The 19,814-nt window shown below is 38.1% G+C and overlaps 1 protein-coding gene across 1 annotated transcript; it reads right to left on the minus strand.

Moving 5' to 3' along the window:
• Positions 1-18,948: 18,948 nt before the first annotated feature.
• Positions 18,949-19,657, minus strand: LOC127135879 (uncharacterized). The gene is made up of 2 exons (XM_051062507.1): positions 19,306-19,657; positions 18,949-19,141 (listed from the first exon to the last, which is right to left on the minus strand). Exons 1-2 carry the CDS (start codon positions 19,592-19,594, stop codon positions 19,092-19,094), a joined length of 339 nt encoding a protein of 112 aa, XP_050918464.1. The 5' UTR covers positions 19,595-19,657; the 3' UTR covers positions 18,949-19,091.
• Between the last annotated feature and the right edge of the window lie 157 nt (positions 19,658-19,814).

Consider the following 19,814-nt stretch of genomic DNA (forward strand, 5'->3'; position numbering starts at 1 on the left):
CAACATTGTTACTCGTCTGGAAGAGTATTATTTCTTGTTTTCAGTTTATTTGCATGAAAGCCATACGTGTTGCCCGACACGCAATGGTCCATTGTAAGGGCCACCTCATGTTTAAATTTGCATTTCTGCATCATTAATAAATGGATGTTTTTCAGTCAAAAAACGGTGTTCCCTGTTTTTCATTTATTTTGCAGTTTAAAAACAAATAAAAATGGCAATGTTTATTTTCATTTTTTATCTTTTTGTTTTGTCTCGTTCCGACTTCAAAAACAAGTTTCCGGATCTCGTTGATAACAATTTGGTTACCCCTCATATGACTTCGACAAACCGATCTATCTTGCTGAAGAAGAAGACGAAGAAGACTGTGATCTGCTGGAATTAACCAGATTGCTAAAACAAGAGGAGAAGGTGATTCAGCCGCCCGAGGAGCGGGTTGAGATTGTTATTCCACGCACCGCCGAGGTCAGGAAGGAGATGAAAATCCGGGCCGTTTCAGAGGCAAGTTGAAAGCAGAATGGTAGCCCTGTTAAAAGAGCATGTGGATATTTTCGCTTGGTCGTGTCAGGATACGCCAGGGTCGAACACCGATATCGTTGCTCACAAGCTACCACGGAGAGAAGACTGTCCTCTTGAGAAGCAGGGCGCCGATGTCGCGTATCAGGGTGACTTTGTTTCATGATATGATTCATCATGGAATCAGATGCTATGACATGATAGCAAAGTCCCAGTCAGAGAGGGGCATCTGGCAGACCGGGGCAAGTCGGTTAACCAGTTAAGACAATTCAAACTGAGGTTGAATTCAAGCAAGTGCACTATCAGAGTGCGATCCGGTAAGATGTTGGGGTTCATCATAAGTGGAAAAGAGGAATCGAGGTTCATCCTGCTTAAAAAAAAAAAAAAAAAAAAAAAAAAAAAAAAAAAAACGCCTGAACCGAGGATAAAGAAAAGAGGTTCGTGGTTTCATAGATAGATTGAACTACCTGTCATGGTTCATATCTCATCTAACAGCCACGTAGGAACCCATATTCAAGATGTTGAAAGAAAAAAAAAAGATCAAACGGTCAGGTGAAATAATGTGTGCCAAAGGGGCATTGGAAAAAATAAAAGAATAAATTGCAGGAACCTCTGATTCTGATATCTTCTGGGGAAAGAGCAATTGTCAAATCGGTGCTTGACGGCCTTCGAGGGGTCTATGGGGTGTATTGGGTCAGCATGGCGAGTCTTGTCGAAAAGAGCATGCAATTTACCTTAGCAAAAAGTTGATCGACTGTGAAACAGTACATTCACTGATCGAGAAAACTGGCTGTACTTTGGCATAGGCTGCTCGCCGACTGAGACAGTGTATGCTGATTCATGCCACTTTGTGGATTTCCGAGATGGATCCGATCGAGTATGGGTTTGAGAATCCAACATTGACCGGACGGGTTGTGAGAGGAGTAAAATGATGTTGACTGATTTGGGATACTCTCAGAAAGCAATCAAGGGGTGTATTGTCTGATTACATCTCTCTGCAACCCATTGAGGATTATCAACCGATGAGGTTTGAGTTCCCTGATGAGGACATCTCGAGGTACTCAAATCGAAAGATTGAGAGTGACCGATCCCGGAGGAGGGGCCTGACCCTGAATCCGAACGGATTCTGATGTCTGATGGGGAGGTTAAGGTGAATAAGCTTTTGTTGCACGGATAATGTCTGAAGGACCAACGATGGTGGTAGAGTACGAAGCTGGTATCCTGGGTACCGTACCGCGGTACGTACATCAACTGGGGCAAACGCCTTTCTCACTCAGAGAGCTTGATTGAAGAGAAGAGGCTAGCAGCCATCTGTCATGGGCAGTTATACCAGCAGAGGATGAAGCGTGCTTTTGACAAGAAGGTGCGACCTCGGGTATATCACGTGGGTGATATGGTGTTGAAAAGGATCCTTCCTCCTCAAAACGATCGAAGGGGCAAATGAACACCGAATTATGAAGGTCCATTCGTGGTCAAGAAGGTTTTCTCTGGAGGAGCCTTGTTGCTAACGACCATGGATGGTGAGGAGTTTCCATCCCCTGTGAATGCGGACGCAGTTAAAAAATACTTCGTATAATAGACCCGCTGGACGAAAAGAACAAAATAGTCCAGGCAAAAAAGGGCATCCCGGCGAACCAAAAAAAACAGAAAGAAAGGTTCGGGCAAAAATTAGGGATATAGATGAAAAATTGTACACCCGGCAAGTCGAAAACCTGAAAAGGCGACTTGGGCAAAAAAGGGGTATCCCGGTGGACTGAAAACCCGAAAGGGCGGTCCAGGCAAAAGAGGGATTGAAACGAACAACTGCGTCCTGCATGATCGTTTGCGCTTTGGTTAAGGCATCATGGATAATACCCGGTAGGGATCAATCAGAAACGTCTTGTTCAGAAGGCAGAAAGCATGGAGAGTCTGAGGACATATGGGGTGTAACCGAGTTGGAACTCGATGAGATCATGGGTTTCACATTGCCATTAGGATAGATTTTTCCTTTTGTGCGCAATTACCTCTTTTCAGGAATTGCTTCCTTTTGTATTGCTCATTTGAGCCACACACTTTTCCAATCAATAAAATGCATATTCAGTCAAATAATTTTGTTTTTGTTTTTCATTACCGCTTTGATTGCAAAAACATCCAGAAATTTTTGATAAAGAATTTTGCATTTTAAAACATACAGGTTTCCTTCCAATGCATGTTTATAAGATTGAAAGCTTGAAATCTTATTTGGAAGGATGAGTGACCCAAGTGTTGAGATCTTGACACGCCTGGGGCACGGTTTTATCTAACGATCTGTTTTGCAGGAACTGTTAGATGTTTTTCACTCACTTGCAGGTTGTGATGTGGAAGCTTTGAAACAAATCCCCGGAGAGTTCGTTCAGGAACGAATGAATGAAAGAACGACGAAGTGACGTTGCGGCGCACGACGATCCTTGATGGTAATCAAGAAGACTCTTCAAAGTCGGAAGATTTGAAAGTATGTAATTCCCCGCAGAGCCCGATCAGGGGCGAGTGCACGAAGAAGGGCGACGAAGAGACGACGAGAGACGCCCGACGACCATTGAAATTAATCAAGAAGACTCTTCAAAGTCGGAAAATTGAAATTTCTGTATAATCCCAGGAGTACGTCTCTCGTCGAGCGCGGAGCGACTTGGAATGCAAGATGATGGAGCAGAAAAGGTCCAGACGAGTCTGGGAGTTCTCAAAAGTGGAAAGCTGGTGCGAGATTAGGAGGTGGATACCTTGGTTCGATGAGTCGACAGGTGTTGTGCCAACTTTTCTTATTTCCCCAGCTAGTTCCCCGAGTGGAGCGGGTTTTTTCAATGACATATCTCTCCAACAGTGTTCATTCTACCAGTGGATTGAACGAGTTTCCGTAGCAGACGAATATCTGCATCCCCAGCCGAGGGTATCCTACATGTGGATTGATTGGGTCCTCCCCAGCGGAGTAGTTGTCGTTCCCCTAGCAGGGTCTGGATGGTATTCCCCAGCAGGTTGAAGATTGCTCATTTCCCCAGCGGGAGTATCTGTGAGGATTCCCAAAGCAGAGTTGGGATCTATATCCCCAGCAAGTCAAAGACTGTGGTATTCCCACAGAGTGCAGTGAAGGATCTGTATCCCCAGCATGTCCTCGAGAGGGTGGGGTGCAAAGGAGGTATTCCCCAGCATGTCCTCGAGAGGGTTGGGTGCAAAGGATCTGTATCCCCAGCAAGGGTTGTCTATTTCCTAGCAGCAGTGCTATCCCCGGCAGGGTGGAAATCGGAGCAGTGGCGAGTTCCTCAGCAGAGAGTCTCGTTTTCCCCAGAAAATTCCCTTGAGGGGGATATTTTTATGCATTCATCATGTAGAATAAGCATTGCATATTGCATAGAAAAATAAATAATCACGTAGCATTTCCATAATTATGGAGCATTACGCAGAAGAAATCAAGCATGCATCATTGCAAACGTCAGCTAGTCTCAAGCCGTGGTTACTGTTTGAGAGGTATTTTGCCAGAAAATGAAAGTGTTACTCCGAGTAGTATAGCCTCATGATTGGATCACAGGTATTGTCCCAGTGGTACGACACTGGAGAAGACTCCTTCTGTCGGACGGAGATGGAAAAGGGATGTATTCAACGCAACCCAAACTGTGGTTACCGCTTGAAGATTTGGGGTTCACCAAAGGTGAAGATGTTACTCTGAGGAGATTAGCATCACAACGTCAGATCAGCAATGTTCCCCAGTAGTGCGATATTGGAGGAAATGTTCCCGTCGGACAGAGATGGGGATACAGTCAGAAGTCGTTACGCGATCAACGCGATTCAAGCCGTGATTACCGCTTGAGGTTTGGTTTTGTCTGACAGCGAAGACGATGCTCCGAGGAGTTCAGCATTGTGAGTTTGGAACCACCGTTTCTTCCCAGACATCAGTAAGTGTTTGGTCGATCATTGTTTGATGTCTGTCCGCATCATTGTTTGATGTCTGTCCGCATCATTGTTTGATGTCTGTCCGCATCATTGTTTGATGTCTGTCCGCATCATTGTTTGATGTCTGTCCGCATCATTGTTTGATGTCTGTCCGCATCATTGTTTGATGTCTGTCCGCATCATTGTTTGATGTCTGTCTGCATCATTGTTTGATGTCTGTCCGCATCATTGTTTGATGTCTGTCCGCATCATTGTTTGATGTCTGTCCGCATCATTGTTTGATGTCTGTCCGCATCATTGTTTGATGTCTGTCCGCATCATTGTTTGATGTCTGTCTGCATCATTGTTTGATGTCTGTCTGCATCATTGTTTGATGTCTGTCCGCATCATTGTTTGATGTCTGTCCGCATCATTGTTTGATGTCTGTCCGCATCATTGTTTGATGTCTGTCCGCATCATTGTTTGATGTCTGTCCGCATCATTGTTTGATGTCTGTCCGCATCATTGTTTGATGTCTGTCCGCATCATTGTTTGATGTCTGTCCGCATCATTGTTTGATGTCTGTCTGCATCATTGTTTGATGTCTGTCCGCATCATTGTTTGATGTCTGTCCGCATCATTGTTTGATGTCTGTCCGCATCATTGTTTGATGTCTGTCCGCATCATTGTTTGATGTCTGTCCGCATCATTGTTTGATGTCATGTCAACATCATTGTTCGGTGCCTGTAAACATCGAGTTTCCTCCCGGTCATTGGTTAATGTCTGGTCGAGCTTTTTTTGGTGTCAGTAAACATCATCGTCCGATGTTCAGTAAACGTCGAGTTTCTTCCCAGTCATCAGTCAGTGTCTGGTTGAAGGTGTACCCTCTGACGTGTTGCCCTTAGAGTGGTGATTAGTGAAGTTTCCGACTATCAGGTTGAAGCACTTATGGTATTCAGGCCAGTTTTTCGGAGTTCAGACCGAAGTGGTTTTCGGACCAGGTAGAAGAAGAGAAAATTTTCGGGGTTCAAGAAAATAAAAAAGAAAAGAATGATAATCCCGAGTGGATGTGTGGTGATCAGACCATGGTTATCCCTGCGTTACCATTTATTTTGGCATCCAGGTCGTCGGTTTTTCGAGTTTTTCTTCGCCGATGCTGACAGGCGTTGTTAATTATTATCCCATCAGAGTGCAAATTGTTCGTCTGTTCTTGGTATTCAATCACTCTTCATCCTGATCATCCGAAATCCGAGGCTATTTCGTATCGACAGGTTCACAGTGGATTGAATAGGGGCAGCTGTAACACCTCAAAATTTGCCCTCCTCTCTTGGGACTAGCATTAACATATTTGCATATCATTTTAGGACATTAGGCATCTCATATTGCATAGCATGTGGTTACATAGTGCAAGCCATCTTCCCAAGTCTTGATCAGGAGATGAGGAAGTTCAAAGGTGCAAGCCTAGGGTTTATTGACTGATCATGGCCATCTGAGGATTGGGCTGTGAATTAGGGTTTCATGATTCTCCAAGGGTATTGGTCTTCATCTTGTTTGCAATGATACATCATCATCATCATGATTGGGTGTCATCAGAAGATTGAAGAAGATTCCTTGAGATTAGGGTTTTGACCACTGGTCAACCCTAATCAGTTGCATTGGGCCAATCAGGGCTGGATCAGGAGATGAGGTCTGTGATGGTTATGGGGTTCATTTTGTGATTATATTGTGCTTATTGAGGCTAGGGTGTCACCCTTGAGCCATTTCAGTTGGAGATTGGGGCTTAAATTGATCAATGCATTGCCAAATTCATCTATCAGATGGAAAAGTCAACTGTGGTCAACTGTACATGATCTGATGGATTTGGAGGTGAAAATGAGTTGAAGACACTTCATTCATGTTGGATTAAGTGTTAAATGACATTGCAAAGCTTGAGAATGAAGAAAATCAGGTCAGGACAAAAACTGCCAAAAATAGCAATTGACCTGTAACTGAAGTTTCCAAAAATGGAAAGTTTTTGACCTCAAAAACAGATGTCCAAGGAAGCTTCAAATGAAAAATTGTTCAACATGAAAGTTGTAGATCTTGTTCTCACCTTTCCAAAAAGTCCAAGAACTTGAAAATCCAATGTGTGGTTTGCAAAATATGGCTCAGTGAATTTCAGAAAAGACCCGTAATCAAGAGGCCATAACTACCACATACTTTGTCCAAATTGCAAGTTCTTTATATGCACAAACTCCATTTGACATGTACTTTGAGGGTGCATCATTGGATTTTCCCAAAAATGGCCAAGGCAAAAAGTCACTTTTCAACTGGACAGCTGAATTGGACCAGGGGCAAAATTGTCCAAATGTCAAAATAATTGGAATTTTTGAATGGGACTTTTTCCAACACCTCAGGAATGGCATTTGGAGTGTGTTTGAATATTCATTTCATGCCTAGGCCTTTTAAATTGAGATTTGGCTTGAAAAGTGAAATGGGGAAAATTGGACAATTACCACACATATGTGAATTTGAGAAATACAACACCAATGAGCATGGGACAAGTTTCTATGGTTCACATATGACATTTGGAGTTTGCATGAGCTGTCAAAACAGCTGGCAATGAGCTGTACATGGAAATTACATTTTTGCCCTTATTTGCAAAATAACCAATTTCACTTAACATGCTAATTTGGTTAATTAAGTGGATTAGTGGAGGATTAAGCATCCATATAAATTCTAAAACACTTCCTAATCATAACAGAAAATCATTCACCAAAAATTCAGATCAAAAACCTCTCACATTCTCTCAATTTTCATCAAGAACACTAAACCCTCAAATCCTTCAATCTTCCTCAATCTTGAACCAAATCTCGAAATTCTTTTTGCTTTGAACTTGTATCATCATGTGCTAGGACTGTTTTTGCTTCTCATCATCAATCAAGCTTCGAATCATGGCTGTTCCAAGAAGCTCCATCAATGGTGAAATCGGATTTTGAGCGATAGAAGCCGAGGCACGTGGATTTGGATGCATCAATCGTCTTCACCATAGCTTTTCTTCATCTGTTTTGTGGAAGTGAGGCTCGAAGCTGCACGAACATACACGGCCATTCCAGGTTTGAAAGAAATTCGATTATCATGTTTTGCTCGATGTTCATATGCGTTTTATAGAGCTTGCTATGTAGATCATGGTGATGTAATTAGTTTTGCAAATGATTAACTGTAGCTTGAGAAATCTAAGTTTGAAGTTATGAACACAAACCCTAAGTGATTCGATTCGGTTGATATAGGAACAATTAGGACAAATTGAGTTGATATTTGGAATGTGCTTGGTGAGACGGTTCGAGTGGTTATTCGCTTGTCCATTTTGGTGATGTTTTGAAATTTGAGTGTTCTTGAGTGGTTGAGTGGAGAAGACGAATTTTCTGGGCAAATAGGGGTGTTTGATCCGAAAAATCATTTGAAAATTCAAACTGGAGGTTTCCCTCCCGCGCCTGTTTTATTTACAATACTGCCACTGTGATTTTTAATTAATTCATTTAATTCTTAAAAAATTACCATGACCTTAAAAAATTCATAAAAAATAGTAAAAAATTCAGAAAATTGTGAGGATTTTTTCTATGACTTTGTTGACTTGTGTAGGATTTTTTTGACCTATTGGTCAAAGTTGTGCTCGGTAGAAAAATCATTTTTCTTAGGGTTTGTTCACACATGTTCATAATTGATACATTTTACCATTTGGTTCATGAAATGCTCATAGTGTTAAATAAATTCTTGAAAATTTTTGTGATGATTCTTGACTGGATGATGTTTATTTCCATATAAATTTCATGAATTTTTGATACCTGGTCAATGAGCAGCAAATTCTGGAACTTAGGTGTGACAATTTGTGTCACACCTCATTATGTCAACTTGCTGGATTTTTTTGAGTGACCTATACTTGTTGGATTAATGTGAAATTTTGCATGATGGTTGATTAACATGTCAAGATGCTATGTGAATTTTTGTGGAATTTTATGTGGCATTTTCAAATTGATTGCTATTTTTCATCTCTGGTGATCATTTATGCAAGCTCATGTGACATAGGTTGGTAGAATGATTGGGAAATGCTCATGTGGTACTGGATAATCATGAAATTTGACATGCTTGTAATAGACACATGATAGGACCTCCCTGTTTTGGTCTCATCCATTTCTTTTTTGTTTTCAATGAGATATGAATTTTTGATGTGGATGTATGCATTGATGGTGTGAATTGAAGCATGAAATTGTGTCTGTTTTTGTTGATTTTCATTGACATGGTTCCAGTTGCCCAATTAAGCTCAAATTTGACATGGTAGACCTTGATTGATCCCTGTTTAGGTGTAATTAATTTGAGAATTTTTGGATGTGTTTTGACGTGGTTTTGAATGCAATACTTCTGTTTGTGTGTTTGATGCTCCATATGGACCAATAGGGATTGTTTTGTGCATGAATTGAACATGATGGATGATATAAACATGAGACCAATGATGTTTGCTCTTGTTTGATGTTAATTTGAGATTGGTTGATGAATACCTTGCTGTTTAAATTTTTTTCTTGCTTTTGGACCCTAGGCTTGGCCTAGTGGTCTAGTTGCTAATGTTTGCTTGATTTTTCAGGATTAAAAAGCAATGCACATGGATAATGGTCCAAATCCATTTTAATTGATGTTGTGGATGTTTGTACACTAACATAACATTGTTTTGCAGGTGTTGAAGCTTGGGCTTAAGCCTTGAGCTTGCTTTGTGTTGTATAGTTTGACTGGTTAATTGTTTGTTGTTTACAGTTTGTCTGCTTGAGTACTGACTGAGTTTGATTGTTTCCAGGTACTTTAGTTGCTCAGTTCCTTGTGAACTATTGCTTTGCTTTGCTTTGCATAAGCAATTTTCATTGAGGTAACTTCTTAAAACTTCATGTAGTCTGGAGACCCGGCTGTTACCGGGCCGGGCAAATTGTCTGAAGTCCTCCTTAAGAGGCAATGCTTGTGTATGTTTATTTTTAAGCCAAGCAGGAAAAGCCCTTCAAGTAAGGCAATTGGTGGAAGGTAGGGACAAGCAGCCTGTCCCCCACTATTCAGTTGAGTCTTCTCCTTGCTCCCATTACATGGTTGTAGCATTGAGATCAAAAGCCCAAGATCTGTTGTGTCAGAGTCATCGAGTATAGGAGGGTTCCCCCATTCTGGACCCATGCTCATTTGTCAGCTCTCCCTGGTTAGGGATAAGAGCTGTGAGGTCTGATCCTCACTTCATCCTTTCATCTGCTTCACCTTAGCCTCGTAATGGCAAGGTTAAGAGCAAACATAGCCTGTACAGACGACTTGCTTAGGCAGTCAAACCTGATTGATTGAGCCCCCTTGTTTGGTTATAGTGGGTGCTATGTGGATATCTGATTGACATGTTTGTTTGAGATGCCTGTTCTCATTTAATGTTGATATATGATTGTATGCTTGTGTGCTAGCTTCTTTCCTGGTTAGGTTAGTTTGCTTACGCAAGTAGGATAGAAAACTGAACTTAGGGTAAGCGATGCATGACAACATTAGGCTCGAGTCTCAGCTCCCTAGTCGTGTGTCTTTCCCCGGTTTCTGGTTAGCAATTCAGTCCCTTTCAGGGGAACTACATCGCCCTGATCCTCGTTCCAGACGGGGTATGTAGGCAGGGGGTCGTACGAGACCTCTCCGGGCAACCTTTTTCTTTTTTGCGTGTGTTTACTTGTTATCTGATTATATGTTTGGGTTCGGATGCTGACGTAAGCCCAGTGATTGGCAGTCGGGCTCCACGTTTGCCCTTTTGAGTGTGTTTTGGTTCGGATGCCGACGTAATTCCATCCAGTGGTTGTCGGGCTCCATGTTTGCCACCCTTGCTTGTTTGTATGTTTTGTGTTGTTTGGCGTGCGTAAGCCGAACTACAGTGGCTCTGATTCTTGTTCCAGACAAGATATGTAGGCATAAGGTGCGATACCTTATCGAGCTCGTTCCTCTTAACCCCACCTGTGTTCCCCGTGTGTGTGTGTGATGTTTAGCAACCTTTTCTTTATTCTAGGACGTGGATCCCTAGGAGTACCTAGGACGTGAGGGGTGCTAATACCTTCCCCTCGCGTAACCGACTCCCGAACCTTTTCTCTCTGGTCGAGAGACCATGTCTTTCCAGGTTTCTCTGAGCGTTTCCTTTCCCTGTCTTGGGATAAATAACGTTTAGTGGCGGCTCTGTGTGTTTTTATTTTTAGGCTCGCCGGTTGATTTTTCGCAGGATGCGACAGGCAAGGATGGCATCGTTCGTCCCTAGCTCAAGCACTCCCGACTTCTTCAAAGAGTTTCCTCGACTTTGACTCTGAAGATCATTTAAAGCCATTCGATTTATAATGTTCGTGGCTTCTTCGACACTTTTTGACAATAAAGAGCCACCCGAGGTAGCATCCAACAACGTTTTGCAGTTTGGTTGAAGTCCATTTTTGAAGATATGGATTTGAGTCAATTCATCAAATCCATGCCCTTTACATTTCCGAAGCATGGACTTGAATCTTTCCCACGCTTCATTCAAAGATTCACTGGTTCCTTGTGAAAACACCGAGATGGCCGTCTTGGATTCCATGAACCGGTTATGGGAGAAGAATCTTTCGATGAATTTCTCTTCTAACACGTTCCAGTCTGTCATTACGGCTGGTGTTTGATCTAGGTACCAATTCTTTGCTTTACCGAGCAAAGCGTGGGGAAATAATCGTCTGAACAACGGAAGCTCCTGAGCCTGATCCACTCCGGCAGCCAATGCTATCTCATAAAATTTTGTGAGAAAAGCAAATGGGTCTTCATGGTCCATTCCGGTGAATGGACTTCCATATAATAAATTTAGAGTTCCCGTTTTCATCTCAGCTTGCTTTCCTGTGTGGTTGGCAAACTGAGCGGTGTTCCTTGGACTATTTATGCATGGAGTAGAAATAGGTGGTGGTGGTGGTTGCTCCATGTTTGGTATGAATGGTGATGGATTTGTGGTCGAAGAACTTTCTCCTTGCTCTTGGCGTTGTCTAGCCTGTTGCCTCCTACGTCTCGTTTTGCTATTGAGCCTCCTTGCGGTTCTCTCGATCTCGGGATCAAAAAGAAGTTCGTCCACAGGGATTTTCCCTCGCATAAAACGTAAGCTGCACACTAAACCAAACAGATTACAAGCACAAGTCAAAAATTCACAAGCTAAACTTAAACAACCATTGCGATGCTCGCAATATCAATTTACAATCCCCGGCAACGGCGCCATTTTGTTAGTTGTAAATTTACGTGTCGGGTTTTTGTTATCGTATCCACAGGGATTGTAAGATATCACCGCCGTTCGATGGTTGTATTAATCTTAGCTTAAGTAACAATAAGGTTTTGGTTGGTTGTCACGTTATCTTGCACAAAAAGGTAATAAATTGCGGTAAAAGTTATGGTTTGAATAAATGAGAAATATTGCCAAAGTTAGGGTTCGATGATCACTTTGCATGTATTTGTTCGGTCAACAATCATATAAACTCCTTTAGATGATAAATCATTTCACAAAGTCCTCCCAATATGTTTCTCTCGAACACACATTGTGAGTTTTCCCATTTTGATCCATTGTTTCTCTCGAACACAATCTATCAAAATGACAACTTTTTGGTTCAACCTTATGGTGAACAAAATCATTCATTACTATCTCTAGCTAACAAACAAGATTGGATGAAAACCTAGGTCAAGAGTTGGTAAACATCTCTCGATCATAAACCAACACAAAGAGTTTTAAATATAAACAAAGTTTTCATCATATATTCACCATTAAAGAGTTTACACATGAAGATCCTTACATTTACACACAAAGATAGTAATCACCTACATCTAACCTTGACAAATGGATGACTTAGCTACTCATTTTCATGGTAGCTTGGTCGGCAAGTTTCGGAAGAAGGTTGATCAACATCCAAGTCGGATAATCGAGATTGGATGGGAATCCACCTTCTTTTTGTAGAAGATGGTTACAAGATGAAGAGAAATGAAATCTAGGGCATAAAATCTCCCAAGAACAATGCTGTAAAATATCTCTAAGAAAGTACAAAAGTGGAAAAATTAGGTAAAACTAAGGTATGGCTCTCAAAAGTGACACTTGCTACTTATAGAGCTGTACTGGGCTGTCATGCTCGCTAGGCGAGCAGAATTTCTCGCCTAGCGAGGGTCTAATTGAGGCACCAGAGGCCCCTGCGCCCAGAGAAACAGCCTACTCAGACTGTCATGTTCGCCTAGCGAACAGAACCTTCGCCTAGCGAAGGTCACGCTTCAACCCTCGCTCCAGCGAGGTTGAGAGGTTTGGCTACTGGAATGCTCGCTGGGAACTCGCTAGAGCCTCGCCTAGCGAGTGAGTGCTGGCTGCGCTTTTCACCAAAACTGAACGAACTCGCTACCACCTTCGCTAGCAGCTCGCCTAGCGAATTTATTGATATTTTACTGGAGCTTTTCGCTAGCAGCTCGCCTAGCGAGCAGGCTGATGAATGCTTGTTTTCTTTGGTTCCTTTGCCAACTTTCTTGTGTCTTCATTTTCAATTATTTCATGCCTTCTTCCTGCACAATAACACACAAATCAAAGGTACCAAGATCGTTTATCAATGTAATGCATTTCATGTAAAACAAAGGTGGTTTTGACAATTTAGCAAGGAAATAGAGTGAAAGATGCCCACATATGATAGCTCAAATAAGCACTTTTGGGCATCTAACAACTACGTATTCTCATCAAGTGACGATGAATCAGAGTCTGAGTAGTTCGCAGTTGTTTGGTTAATTGTTTAATGGAACGATGTTGGGTCACCTTCGAGCGATAAACCTATGATACCTTTCACAATGGAGGTTTTATGCTTGTTTCTAGTTTGCATTTAAGGGATCGAACTATTCCTTTTTGGAAAAAAAGTTTGGCTTTTGTTAAGTTAGTGAAAAATGATTTGATTGGTTAAATGTTTTTTATTTAATGGAAAAATAAATTTAAATTAGAGAAAGAAATATTTTTGTCATTTTGAATATTTGACCACTCACTGTTTATTATGTTAAATACGTGATTTAATATAATTGTCAATATCGCGAAAACCTAAAAGGTCACATACAAAAGGACAGATTGATGAGAGACAAAGCAAATAAGGAACACAGACAGATACAATGCATTTAAGTGAATTATAGAACATCGTAAGGTACGATGCACTTAAGTAGAATACGAAATATGGTAAGGTACCACGCGCTTAAGTGATTTTTGGTATACCATAAGATATGTGTCACATACACTTAAGTGGACTTTTTAGCTTGCAACCCACATAAGTGGTTCTATAAATAGAACCCTTGTGCAAAAGCATTTCACTTGATGAAATTTTGTTCTCTCTCTCTCTCTCTCACTCACTCACTCAAATCCTTCATTCATAGCAACTAACATTAAGACTGAAGGAATCCGTTCGTGTGGACTGAGTAGAGGCGTTGTCACCACTCAACGCTCGTGATCACTCCTTAGATTTGTATCAAAGGTTTCAATCGCCACAAGAGGTAACGGTTTCCATCACTGATCATGCCCATTTGTAAGGATCACTAAAGGAAATTTTTTAATTTCCGTTGCATTTTGGATCGCAATTTTCCTTCAGATTTCAGTTGAAAATTATGGACCTACCTAATCAAGAAGAAAAGTGAAGTGATCGAGGTATTTGTCAAGTTTAAATATATGGTCAAAAGACAAAATGGTCAAAAGCTCAAGATCATGAGGAGTGATGGGGGTGGAGAACATGTGTCAAAATAATTTGACATGCTATATGAGAATGAGGGGATTATGCATGAGGTGGTGCCACCATACACTCCACAGCAGAATGAAACTGCAGAAAGGAAGAATATAACCATCATGAATATGGTGATAAGTATGTTGAAAGGAAAGAATCTACCCAAATAATTATGGGGAGAAGTTGTGTCGATAACAACATATATTCTGAATAGATGTCCGACGAAAAAAGCTAGATGGAATCACGCCAGAAGAATGTTGGTCTGGTATCAAGCCTAGCTTGAGTCATCTGAAAGTATTTGGATCTGTAACATATAGACATGTGCTAGATCAATTTATAAGAAAATTTGATGACAAGTCGAGTCAAATGATTCTAATAGGATATCATTTCTCTGGAGGTTACAAGTTATTCGACCCAGTGAAGAATCAAGTAGTGATAAACAAGGACGTGATCATAAATGAGCTTAAGGAATGAGATTGGAATGGAAAGATAAATAAGGATTCAATGAGAATCTTATATGAAGAACTAGAAAGTGAAGTCAAAAGAGAAGTTCAATAAGAATAAGTCATAGGTCAAGCAAGCACAAGCAGACCTCAAAGGACAAGACACATGCCTGCAATATTGCAAGAATGTATGATTACTTCAGATGATATGGTCGATGACGAAGGTGAGATGGTACATTATGTTTTCTATGCAGATCTCGAACCGGTCAATGCAGTTGAGGCATTGAAGGATTTGAAATGGGTGAAAGCAATGAATGAGGAACTGGAGTCCATCAAAGTCAATAACACTTGGTCACTTGTAAAATTGCCTCAAAGAAAGAAGGCAATCGATGTGAAATGGTTATACAAGGTGAAGTTGAATACCAAAGGAGAAGTAACTCGACACAGGGCAAGGCTTGTGGCGAAAGGATTTTTTTAGAAAGAAGGAATCGACTTCGATGAAGTTTTTGCACCTCTTGCTAGGATCGAAACAATCATGTTGGTTGTTGGTCTATCAAACATGAACAACTAAAACATATGTCAGATGGATGTGAAATGTGCATTCCTGAATGACCCCTTAGATGAAGAAGTTTATGTTGCACAACCAGTTGGGTTTGTGAAACATGGCGACAAAAGCAAGATATACAGGTTGCATAAAGGCTTGTATGGACTTAAGCAAGCTCAAAGAGCTTGGAATAAGAAGATAAATAGATTTCTAAGGGAGAAGGAATTTGTTAAGCGCACAACTGAGCATGAACTGTATGCAAGAAGAAGCAATAGTGAATTGCTTATACTCTATCTTTATGTCAATGACCTGTTGATAACAGGAAGTTGCAAGAAGGAGACTGAAGACTTCAAACATAACCTAAGTCTGGAGTTTGAAATGTTAGACTTGGGAAATCTCTCATATTTCCTTGGCGCCGAATTCTACAAGAGCAGTAGAGGGTTGCTGATGTAGCAAAAAAGATATGCATGTGAAATACTCAAGAGATTTGAGATGTAAGATTGCAACCGAACTTCGACTCCAGTTGAGTCCAGATTGAAACTGTCGAAAGACACATATGAAGATGATGTCGATCTAACAGAGTATAGAAGAATCATTGGATCACCTCGATACATTTGTCACATAAGGCCTGATCTAGCATATAATTTATGTATGAGGAGTAGATTGATGTAGAAGCTAAAGGTATCACACTTAGCAGTAACGAAGAGGATACTAAGGTATCTGAAAGGAAATATCGACTATGGAATTTTGTTTCCTGCAAATGATGAAGGAAAAGAATTCAATTTAGTGGGATACACCAACTTAAGTTAGTGTAGTGATGTTGAGGATAAAAAATCCATAGATTGCTATGTGTTTATGCTAGGTGGTGCATCAGTTGCTTGGAGTTCGAGAAAAGAACCAGTAGTATCACTATCATCGTGTGAAGTAGAATACATAGTTGCTTCTCTTTGTGCATGTCAAGCAACATGTATGGTGAATTTGGTCGAAGAAGTTACAGGGAAAAATCATGGAGTAATTACCATGAAGATCGACAACATGTCTGTTATCAATCTGGAGAGGAATATGATAGCGCATGGACGAAGCAAGCACATCGAAATCAGGTTCCACTATTTTAAAGAGCAAGTGGCACATGGGAAGCTAAACTTGGAACAGTACAAAACTGAGAATCAGATTGCAGACATCATGACAAAAGGAGTGCATGTCAAAGTGTTTAAGAAGTTAAGATCTATGATGAATATAAATAGCTTAGACACAACGAATTAGGTGATGTTTTAAATTGTAATTCCTTGTGTCAAACTAGGTTTCTCGATAGAAGCAAGGAAGTGTCAAACTGTGTAAATATCGAAACGTCGAAGTAGTGTACCTCGACAGAAATTTCGACTTAGGTCTAAATTTGTAGTGTTACCAGAATTAGGTGTTTTAGGTTTTGCTTAAGGAGTAAGCAAGCTCAAATCTATAAATAATGAGTAACCCGTATCATTGTAATAACTTGCAGTTGTAAAGAATAAAACTCCAGTTTGGAAGCAGAGAGAAGCTCTGCAGAAAATCTTTTTTTTCCCTATTTTTCTTAAACCCTAATTTCTTCTTTCTTCAATTTTATCTTTTTTCTTTCTTCTTCCATTATCGATTGTGCAGTAAAATCTTGCAACCAAAGTGTGGTTGATTCACTCGAGTGAAGAGTGAAGGACAAGACGAGTAATCAATCAGAAATATTGATTTTTGTTCATCAAAATTTTGTACGGAATTCATCAAGCTTTGGTGAAATTCTTGAGCGGGAATTAGCAGATTTTCAAAAATATTTTCCGAAGACTGTCTTGTTGAATTCTTTAAAATCTTTGAATCTCATTCATCCTTTTTATTATATTTTGATAATCGATCCCTAGGGCATTTAATGCATCTTTCTTTTCTCATCCTTATACCCCATTGGAATTTGGCTAAAAATGGTTTAATATCATGACATATGCCATCAGGAATTTTATAGCAACTCATAATGTAGTTTAACACTGCATGGGAAACTGCTTCGACGAAAACCTCTTTTCTAGATCTCTAAATGGTTTCTTCCAATAGTACAAACTCAACATGTCTTTTTTCACTCTCTCTAACCTATCCATGTCATCTTTCTCAGATGTCCAACTTCCTTGAGATTTTTTCCCACACTCACTATCTCTTTCAAATATTTTTGACTTGAAAATCCTCAAAGGCGGAGTCAATTCTATAGACTAAGATATTTTTAATATAAGTAAATTATAAGAAAGATTATTCTAGTATTGTTTTCAATTTTAGAAAAAAAAGTTCTAGAAAGTTTTTAAAATTGGCCATATCAGGAAAAAAAAAAAGGAGAGAATAGATAAACCTTATTCTTTTCTCTTTTAAATGTATGATGACAAAGTTTAAGATTTAGAGAAAAAAAAGTCATTTTAAAAAAATTAAAGGTTAAAATAGTTTGTTGGTTCATGTAAGTTAATTTTTTTTGTCTGAGTTTCTATATCTCACTTTTTTTATTTTACTTTAATCCTTAAAGTTAAAATTTACAGGATTCTTTCGAGTTTTATTTTTAAGAATTAAAACCAACAAAAATGTAAAATATAAGAACTCAGACAAAAACAATATATCAAAAACTCATTAACTTACCAATTGAGATAAAAAAGTTATTTAAGTTAAAAATATATTTTATTGGATAAGAAGCTAATAAAAAGAAAGTAAAAAGTTGAGAAGAAATAAAACTTAATATAGAATTAAATGAAAAATGGAAATAAAATAATAATATTTTAAATAGTGACTAAAATTTTAATAGTTAACAATTTTTTTAAAATTGTTTTGTTTGAGCAATAAAAAAGGGATATTAGATAAAGAAATATAGGAAAGTTTTGACCAAAAATTTAAAACTGAAGAGATTTTAAAATCTTAACAAAGAGAATGTAGGAAGATAATAAAGAAAGTAATAAAAATATTCAGAAAGATAGAAAAGAAAAAAAAATTGATAGTGATTAGAATTTCAATGGCAAACATTTTCTACTAGTCTGACAACTTAACGCATTGGATCTAAAATATTTTGTCACTAATAATTAACTAACTTTTTCTTTAAAGATAGAAGTTAGTATACTTTAAATGTAAATTAATTTTATATTATAATCTAATAGAATTATAACATACTATCTGTCATATTAATATTTTAAAATTAAATATATAATTAATATAAATTTATAATTGATTGATAATGTAAAAATATTTTATATTATGAATATATATTTTTTTATCGATTTAATAAAAAAATAAATTTTATTTATGAGTAATTAGTGTAAAGTGACATTTAGTCTTATTAAATCAACTCAATGTCACGTTAGAATAGAATGTAAGAACACATGAAAAAATGAAATTTCAATCATCGAAAGAAATAGACTTATTTTCATAAGTTTTAGATAAAATTATATTAGAGATTTTTAAATTATTTTTTTTATAATAGATTGTTCATTTAAATTATTTTTTATAATAATTTTTTTTTACATTTTAAATATTTAAATATATATTTGTTATATTTTTTGTTACACTTTATCATTTTATACCATTAAAAATAATTACATTTATAATTATCACATTCACTCTATTAAAAAAGATAATGATACAACCGCTTAATAACTCAAATGATCAAATTATTAAAAAGAAAATTAAAAGGATTAACTTGTTACATAAAAATAACTTAAAGAATCTTTAATATAATTTTACATAAATTTTATAAAAAGATAATATAGAAAAATTTATACTAAAACAAAATATTAATTAAAGATAAAATTCATGGAAAAATTTAAAACTAAAATTCAGAAAAGAAAAATAACAGAGAAGAGTTTGATTTATTGATTGCTACATATTATTCCAATACAAGTTTTTAAGTTCAAATTAACGACTGTATTGACAAAGTTACAAAGTCGATAGACAAAATTCATACTTTTTGATTTATTGATTGTTACATATATTCTAGCAAGTTTTCAAACATAAATCGACAATTGCGTTGACATCACGAGCATCTGAAAAAATAAAATATAAAAAATATGTATGAGATATAATTAATAAATTCAATAGTACTAGTATTTTATAAGATGAATTTAATATCAATAATTCTCTTCCATCACTATCATATTAAAGTCAAATATAACAATGATAAGAATGAAGAGGTAAACTAAGAGCATACCAGTATTAATATTATTGAGTTTGGAGTAAGTACAGCTTCTAGTACAAACATATGCAGCTTGCGATGGCTTTTTACTGCATAACAATTCACACAGAGCCATACATATTCCATATTGGACTGTATTTCCCAACTGAGGTGCACATTGTAAACCACACTTGACAAGACAAGTAATGTCACCGATTCCATTTTCTGTAGCCTGAGGTGGAAGAGAATGATTAGCTTCAACAAAAACCAACATAATCATTGTGATAATCATCATAACAACATTTTTCATCTCACTTCTTGCCATATTTTTTTCTTTATGTAAATACTGTTTTGCTCTTGGTATATATCTTGTGTTTTTTATTCGAGTGGACAGTACTTTAGGTTGAAAAAAAATCTCTATTTTTAATTAAATAATTCAGATATAATTAATTAAAAAAAGTTTTTATCTTTAATACAAGTCTTTATAATATTATCTCCGTTTTTTATTATAAGTCGTTTAAAAAAAATATTTATACCACAATATA

The sequence above is a fragment of the Lathyrus oleraceus genome, chromosome 1 (genome assembly GCF_024323335.1).
Source record: "Lathyrus oleraceus cultivar Zhongwan6 chromosome 1, CAAS_Psat_ZW6_1.0, whole genome shotgun sequence".
Lineage (NCBI taxonomy): Eukaryota > Viridiplantae > Streptophyta > Magnoliopsida > Fabales > Fabaceae > Lathyrus > Lathyrus oleraceus.

Coding starts and splice junctions, on each gene's coding strand:
- LOC127135879 (XM_051062507.1), bottom strand. CDS start 19,594: ATGGCAAGAAGTGAGATGAAAAATGTTGTTATGATGATTATCACAATG. Junction 19,142..19,305: donor ACTCAATAATATTAATACTG/GTATGCTCTTAG, acceptor TTATTTTTTCAG/ATGCTCGTGATGTCAACGCA.